The sequence below is a fragment of the Trypanosoma grayi genome, assembly GCF_000691245.1.
Source record: "Trypanosoma grayi strain ANR4 Tgr_770_V1, whole genome shotgun sequence".
NCBI classification, from domain to species: Eukaryota; Euglenozoa; class Kinetoplastea; order Trypanosomatida; family Trypanosomatidae; genus Trypanosoma; species Trypanosoma grayi.
In genome coordinates, this window is record NW_008826389.1 from 1 (window position 1) to 8186 (window position 8186).

Genomic DNA, 8186 nt, shown 5'->3' on the forward strand with positions numbered 1-8186 from the left:
TCGGCTCCTGGGCCCGCGGGCGGCCGTGCGGAGCAGCGGCGCGAGGCAAGCAACAGCCCAGAAGAGAAAAAAACCACAAATGGACCAAAACGGAACGAGCGAATCGTACTCGCCTGTAATGTACGGGACCTTGCAGTTCATCCCAAAAATTGATATGATAAGATTGATGGGAAGGCAAGCCGCCGCGACCTGATTCAGGAGAGCCATTTTAAAGTCTAGACCCGCCGATGCCTGCCCCATCCGCGTCGACACGCCCGTCACAAAGTTCAAGTTCGCCTGATTGAGCATGTCACGTGCGTCGTCGAGCCGTTCCGATACCTGCCTAACCTTCTCAAGCGTTTCCTTGTAAGCGAGCACGGTTTTCGACTCCCTAGCTATGAATGATGTTCGCATCGTCGGTGCAATGAGCTCTTGGAGTAACTTCTCCTTCAAATAAAGTCCAGTGCGAAAGTTCGATATACGGCGACGGAGAAGCGCTACTCGGCGAAGAAGATCGGCCTGATCCTGCCGTCCCGGAGCAATCAGGAGCACCATCTCATCAATGTCACCAACCTCGCTAAGAAGCGAGGTGGGGTCCGGAAGAAATGCTTCACAGGCAAAACAAACCAGCGTACAAAGGATAGCGGGGCTTGCCATGTTTTGGAGCANCGAATCCGAGGCAGCAGCTGTGTCTACCAATTTCTCGTCCATGGAGGGATCCTCGGCATCACTCGCGGCACGACCGCCCTCTACTTCCACGTGGCGAAGAAGTTCAGCGAGCCCAACAAAAGGGGCAGCGTGGAGAGTCACCAGCACCTGGTCTTCGCACGCAAAGGAGCAAAGGATGGCGTCCAATTCCATTTCGTCCCCCGCCGCGGAAGGTGCAGACAATGTGCGGCCACGGCTGCTAGCGCAAGCAAGAGTGCCTACAAGACACCCTCCCTTCGCACACTGCAGCTCCACCACGTCGTACGCGTCGGGAGCAAGCACGGCTTCCATCTGGCTTGGGTGGGCCTTGGGAAAGAGGAATTGGAGAACAGGCTTGGCCTGTTCCCCAGAACAGCCCTGGAGGTCTACCCACATGCACGCTCCCTCGGGGAGCGACTCCTTGCACAGATTGTTTGTCCGCACGTACGCCACTACCTCGTCGGGGTGCGAAAGGGCGACAGTGGTAGCAGGAACACCAGGTGCCTTGTAGAATATTAGACAGCGCTGCCTCGCCTGCACCACTCCCATAGCGGCCGCACCCGTCGGCTCAGCGTCCACCGCGAGAACAGGAACGCCTTTCCCCTCACGCATATTTTAGGTGTGATTTCTTTTTTTCGTTGTGCCTGTGTGGTGTTCTCTTCGTTTTTTTTAACGAGAGTCTCCTGGATTCACCCTGAAGAAATAGGACTCTTCGTTACTGCACTCTGGCGAAGAAAGGCTTCGTGGTGAACCTTTCTTGCTGTAGTGTTTTTTTTTCTTAATTTTGAAAGTACGACCAAACCCAAAACAAAAGGAACACGACGGGATTAATAGTGTTTATAATTTTCTTTTTCTTCTTAAATTGTTCCCCGATTGGCAAGCGTTCTTACTCTTTTGTGTTGGGTTGCACGAGTGCTTAGCTTCGAGATGAGTTTTGCTACGCCAGAGGGGCGTCGCAACTAAGAGACAAGTGGGGGATGCGAACACAAACACAAGAATAAAAGGAAGCGTGAAGAAGCCGCAGCGCGGAGGAGCAGAGGTGAGTGCATACAGCCACCGAACCCACATTCCGCCGCACACACAAGAAACAGCAAGGGAAAAACAGCCCAAGCCGCCGGTGCGGGGAGAAGGAAAGAGAAGAAGCCAAAAACACGTAAGCCGAGCCAAAGCGGCACTCGTTGCTGACGTGACTGGTTTGCATTTGTTTGCTGGATGTGTTTTGTGTAATTTCTTTTGTTGGGGGGACTATGCACTCTTTCGAGCCTCGCAAGTGCGAATTCTCGAAGAACTGGCTCGCCCAATAGATATGTATCCTCTCTTCTTACTCGTCTGGTGCGGCGTGCGGCATTTTAAATACACCCCACCCCCACCCCCTTCACGATAGGGGCACCAGTTCGAAAACACATCTTCAGCAGGAGAACAATAAATTAAAAAGAAATTCACTTTTCGCCAAACGGCAGCCATTCAGGAACACACACACACACACACACATACGTTGTATGCTTGGCGGCGGCATACGCTGCGGCCACCGCCACTGCCCACACACACAAAGAGGCCCCAGTCAATGTGATCAAGGCCCCCTTCGCACCCAAAGAAGCCGCCTGCCCACATGATGCGGCTGCCTCATTCAGATTATTACGCCTCTTCTCGTTGAAAAAAGTACGTGTGAATTGGCACGACGAAGCATACCGCCATCCACACCAAGATGAGCCCTACGATACCCCAGAAGGCATTCAAGTTGTCATACTCATCGGCCTGCCACGGCACCCTGCAATTCATTCCAAACATAGAAGCAAGAAGATTCGCCGGGAGGCAAACCGTCGCAATTTGGCTCAGGAAAGTCATCATCCAATCCAGCCTGGCGGAAGACTGCGACATACGCATGGACACAGCGTTCATAAAGTTTAGGTTCGCATGATTCAGCGTGTCACGCGCAATCTCCAGACGATCCAGCACCTGCGAAAGCTTTCCATGCGTCTCGCGGTACGCGCACACCACGCACGGGTCACGCGACACAAAGGTGGTGCGCATCGTGGGCCCCACCAACTCATGCAGCAACTTCTCCTTTATGTACAGCTGGCGATTCGACGCCGCAATACGGCGACGCAGCACCGAGACACGACGCAGGAGGTCAGTCTGATCGCGCCTCCCAGGCTCCACCAGCATCACCATCTCATCGATGCAGTCAATCTCGCTGATCAGCGCGGTCGGGTCGGGGAGGTACGCCTCGCAGGTGAAGCACACCAGCGCACACAGCACAGCGGCGCCCATCACGGCAACACTATCCGTACTCCCCGACTCCCGGTGTGTTGTTGATGGCTCAGGGCCGGTGCGGCTGAACTCCGCCTCCACGTGATACTGCAGCTCGGCAAGGCCAACAAAGGGTGCCACGTGCATTGTTACAAGAAACCGCTCGTTGCACACAAAGGAGCAGAACACGGCGTCCCCTTCCCCATCCGCATCTAGCACACAGCCGCGCATGTCACGCGCACACGCAAGACATCCAACAATGTACTCACCCTTCACAGGCTGCAGCTCCACCGCGTCGTACGTCTCGGGATCGAGTACCACCTCGAGTTGGCCCGGCTGCATGTCGGGGAACAGCAACTGCAGGATTTTTCTCCGCTGCTCCACAGTGTGGCCCTGCAGGTCAACCCACATACATCCCCGGCTGTGGCCCCCCGCCATTTTGCGCACAAACGTCGCCGCCTCATCTGGCGAGCGAAACCTCTGCGTGCTCACGGCTGACTCCGGCGACTGGTGCACAACAACACAGCGCCGCATTCTTGGCTCCGCGGCATCTGCGCAGGCGGCACCACTCACCGCCTCGCCTCCCGCACGCGCTGTTTCACGGCCGCAGGCTCGCCCTGCAAGCATTGGCTGCACCTATGTATGCCTTCGCTCTTACGGTGAGAGGCAACAAAAACAGGCATGAGGAAGAAAAACAGGAAGCAAGCAAACATCGTGTCTTTCGTCCTTTTCCTCCCCCGTATTGAATCCATAATGCGCCCCTCTTCACGGATTACCCACACTGGGGTAACAACCAAAAAGCCATATTTGAGGGATAGTAATTCATTGCACGAGCCCCTGCCTTGATATACAAGACATAAATAAATAAATATATGATTCCAATTTTAGCGATATATCCGTGCCCGCTTGGCAGATAAGCCCATTCAGAAAGCCCCTCGCACGAAGAACAGCAAAACTTAGGGGAAAAAATAACACACTATTCTTTATCGGGGATTTTGTATTCCGTACAGGGTACTACCCCATTTCTCGGCCCTGCAAGGCCGTGTTTTATGTCCATATGTCTTGCAGGGTCGATCCTTTCTCTTCTCCCTTGGCTCATCTTGCGCGTGCGTCATCCTTGTCACCCTTTTACCGCCCTGCCAATGCTCACACCCCGCACGTTTTTTTTTAGTCTTCTTGTGTCTTGTTCTCCCATCACATCACGTCACATGGATCCCTTTCTGCTGGAGCAAGGCAACGTACAAAGGCATACCAGCAGCCCCGAGGCCCATATGATCCCAATACGGACCCCAGAAGGCATTCAAGTTGTCATACTCATCGGCCTGCCACGGCACCCTGCAATTCATTCCAAACATAGAAGCAAGAAGATTCACCGGAAGGCAAACCGTCGCAATTTGGCTCAGGAAAGTCATCATCCAATCCAGCCTGGCGGAAGACTGCGACATACGCATGGACACAGCGTTCATAAAGTTTAGGTTCGCATGATTCAGCGTGTCACGCGCAATCTCCAGACGATCCAGCACCTGCGAAAGCTTTCCATGCGTCTCGCGGTACGCGCACACCACGACGCACGGGTCACGCGACACAAAGGTGTGTCGAGGAACAGCAACTGCAGGGTTTTTCTCCGCCGCTCCACAGTGTGGTTCTCCGCCTTTTTGGCGCACAACAACGCAGCGCTGCGTCCTTGGCGATCGCGTAGGCACGCCCCGTTTCATCTGACGTCATTGTGGTGCTGCGCTTGTTGTTTAAAGCTGTGGCTTTGTTTGTTGCCGGCATCTCGGCAGTGCGGAATAGTTGAGTCGCGTTTTGTTGTTTTTTTTTTGGGGGGGAGGGTGCTTTTGGTTTTTATTGCTGCAGTGAGTGCGATGTGCAATCATCTCGCCTCTCCCTTCTTTCCGAGTACATTGCTGTTGTTGCGGATGCCGAATTACTCATTTCTGTGGCTGCGGCATAGATGGGCCAGGGACAAAGCAACTAAGCGCGTCTTTGGCAGTTCAGTCGAAGTGTTAAGAGCAGGTGGAAAGACGTGCATGACTGGCAAGTGCGGCCGTGTGAAACACAGAGGAAAGTCCGCCTTCGCTGGGGGGCGACAGAAAACACAAGCGTGAAGCCCACCAACACGCAGAGACAAGTGAGAGAGTGACGTCAAGAAAGAAAGAAATGGATAGAGGGATGGAAGGTGTGTGTGAGAGAGAGAAAGAGGCACAGCCGCAACGAGGGAAACAAGTAGATGGCGCTGGTGGCGACTAGGAGGCAGAAGCTGGAGGTGTGCGCGCTTCTCTGAGTGCACCCACCCTCCTCATTACCACCACTTCCCCCACCACACCACACCGCTGCTGCAGCACAGCACGGCCTCCTCACACTCCTTCCTTCGTGTTACCGCTCCCTTCTCACTCTCTCTGTCTCCCTCGCCCTCTCTCCAAGAGGGAATAAAAGCGCCTCACTTCAGACGACTGAAGAAACACAGCACCACCCACTCAGGGGAAAGGAAAGGGGACACCCGCTACTTGGACCCGTATGTGTTGCTCCACTCCACCAGCGCCGTCAGTTGCTTGGGGCAGCAGCTGGGGTGGCGTGCCTTCACGCAGGCCTCCACATCCTCCAAAGTGAGGGGCCGCAGCAGGTCGTGGTGGTACGCCTCCGCGGTCAAGTCTTCTCCGCTCCGAAGCTTCTCTGCGAGGAGCTCGCGAACAGGAATCATCGCCGCCTCCTCGCATAGCTGCCGCAGATCGTGTCCACTGTACCCCTCCGTGATGGCAACAATGCGCTGCCATGCATCGGGGGTGAAGTTGTTGGGCGTCTCCTCCGTGTTGAGCAAAGAGCGGAGTATCTGCTCCCGCGCGGGAGCGTCAGGCAGCGGCACCAGCACACGCTTCGGGAAGCGGCGAATGATCGCCTCATCAAGATCAAAAGGTCGATTTGTTGCGCCCATGACTAAGACGCGTGCCTCGTGTGTGTCATTGCCGGCGCCGTCCATCTGCACGAGGAACTCCGTCTTGATGCGACGCGAACCCTCGCCCTCGTGCTGACTGCCGCGCGCCTGTAGCAACGCGTCAATCTCGTCCACGAAGATTGTGCTGGGCGCGAGGGCACGCGCAACAGCAAATAGCGCCCGCACCATCTTCTCGCTTTCCCCAACCCACTTGCTGGTGATGGCGGCGGCGGAGATGCTGAAGAAGGTTGTGTTGCACTCCTTTGCCACGGCGTTGGCAAGCAGGGTCTTGCCGTTGCCAGGGGGACCAAATAGCAGAAGACCCGTGCACGGCCGTCTCAGACCCGTGAAGAGCTGTGGGCACTTCGCGGGGAGAATGATTGCCTCTTGGAGAATGCGCTTGCATACCTCGAGGCCGGCAATGCCGTTAAAGCTCACGGGACACGCACGGTCCACCACCTGCTGTAGTACGGTCACGCACGTCTCCTCGGGAATACCCTTGCAGTACGCACTCTTGCGCACACGCAGTAGAAGCGAATCAGAGCCAGTTGTGCGTGAAGAAGAAGCAACAGCACCACCACCACCACCACCACCACCACCACCAGCATTGGCAGACGACGACGAAGAGAGCTTCGCAAAACGCGAGCCCGGTGTGGTTGTCGCTCGACCAGCAGGCGCCGCCGTAGTCGACGTTGTATTAGTCGTCGAGGTGGAGGGCCGCGCGCTGGCGGACTCATGTGGGCGAGGTGGGAGCGGCGGCGGGGTGCCGAATGTCCCATCGCCTGCGAGGAGACCGCTTCCCGGCCGCCGAGCCGTTGCGTCACTGCGAGACTTCTTCAGCGGCCGCGGGTCACGGCGCTCTACCCGCGCGGCGGGCCCAGTTGTTGTGCACGTGGCCCCGTCCACGGGACCGGACTGCTGTCGGTGTTGTTTCTGTTCCTTTCCCTTCATGTTGGCCTTCCCTGCGTCCTTTACGCCGCCGCTGCCACTACTACTGCGGATCTGCGAGGGCACCGTGGGGCGACGCTGTGGGCCGCCCTTTGCGAAATCAAAGGTCATCTCAACGCCGTTCTTATTCTGCTTCGTGATGTCTGGCACCAAGGCAGTCTCTGCGCCGGTCTTCCCCTGCGGACAAATTCGGTTCGTTGACGACCGCAAGGAAAGAGACGGTGTCGCCGCAGCGGCGATGCCCTTGGCGTGAGGGTCCACACGGCCACCTCTGCTGCTAGTGATGCTCTTACTGTTGTGGTTGTTGCCATTGTTGCCGTTGCTGTCCTTGGGTCCATCAGAGAAGTATGTGTCCCACTCCGGCTTGGGCCGCTGGCGAAATGCCGCCCGCATCGGGTTCACAGTGTTGCCCTTCGACTCGGTTATTGCCGCACCTCCTGTCGCTTTGTGCGGCGGAGTGTCGTCGTCGAGCAACAGTGCCCGATGTGCCAATCGTGCCTGTAGTCGGGTGCCAAGAACAGCAACAGTCGCACCACCACCCTCTGTAGCAGCAGCAGCAGCAGCAGAAGCACTACATTTGGACGACAGCGGCCTTGGTTGCCGTGTAAGCAGCACCGCATTATCGGATTCATCCACCTCATTTCCCTGCGGATCCAACGTGACGCGCGAACGCTTCAAGAACTCTTCGGGAACTTCGTACGAGCGACGTCCACGCGCTGCTGATGCGGCGCCCAATAAGTTCATTACCTGCACATCCTCCAGACTGACGCGGCTCAGTGGTGGCTTCCCCTGAGTGCTCCACTCCTCTAGCATTTCAAGCAGCAACAGGCGGCCACCACCACCACCAGCAGTAGCAGTGGCATCAGGTGCTGTTGCGGCTTTCTTTCCGCAGCGGTAGTACTCTTCGACCTTGCGCCTTCCCGCACCCTTTAATACGACGAGGAAATCCGCCTCCTGCTCCTTTGTAGTCAGCACGCCGCCGATGGATGCAATCAAGTCGCGTGCACGCTTCAGGTCATTTCCCCGGCCAGTGAGTGCAAAGAGGGGTGCGGTAGTCATTCGTTTCTGTTATGTGTATATATATTTGGGTGTGTGTGTGTGTGTGTGTGTCTATGAGTGGGGACTCTCGTTGTGTCTGCCGCCTGCTCTGGGCCACCAATCTAGTCTAGTGTGATTTATTCCTTGGCGCTGTGCAAGCGTGACAGAGAAGTGGAAGCACCATTGACAAAAGGAAGGGGAAAAGCCAACTGGAGAATGAGAGGGAGGAGCAGAAGCAGCAGCAGCAGCAGCAACAGCAGCGCCCCCCACATAAAGCACCAAGGGCCCAAGAGTGGCACACAGACCCATATAGATATATATATATGAAGAGAGATAGAAATATGTATATATC

General features: G+C 56.1%; 4 protein-coding genes across 4 annotated transcripts; all 4 read right to left on the bottom strand.

The window, feature by feature from the left end:
- Positions 1-1278, bottom strand: DQ04_07701000 (MGT2 magnesium transporter; the record flags this gene model as incomplete). Its single annotated transcript, XM_009315275.1, has 1 exon — positions 1-1278. A coding segment is annotated over one exon (1278 nt), but the record flags the coding sequence as incomplete, so codon positions are not given.
- A 1023-nt stretch (positions 1279-2301) lies between these two features.
- On the bottom strand, positions 2302-3543 carry DQ04_07701010 (MGT2 magnesium transporter; the record flags this gene model as incomplete). The annotated part of the gene is made up of 1 exon (XM_009315276.1): positions 2302-3543. One exon carries the CDS (start codon positions 3541-3543, stop codon positions 2302-2304), a length of 1242 nt encoding a protein of 413 aa, XP_009313551.1.
- A 572-nt stretch (positions 3544-4115) lies between these two features.
- DQ04_07701020 (MGT2 magnesium transporter) lies at positions 4116-4631 on the bottom strand (the record flags this gene model as incomplete). The annotated part of the gene is made up of 1 exon (XM_009315277.1): positions 4116-4631. The coding sequence occupies one exon, from the start codon at positions 4629-4631 to the stop codon at positions 4116-4118; it is 516 nt and encodes a 171-aa protein (XP_009313552.1).
- Positions 4632-5419: 788 nt separating this feature from the next.
- Positions 5420-7855, bottom strand: DQ04_07701030 (putative AAA ATPase; the record flags this gene model as incomplete). Its single annotated transcript, XM_009315278.1, has 1 exon — positions 5420-7855. One exon carries the CDS (start codon positions 7853-7855, stop codon positions 5420-5422), a length of 2436 nt encoding a protein of 811 aa, XP_009313553.1.
- Between the last annotated feature and the right edge of the window lie 331 nt (positions 7856-8186).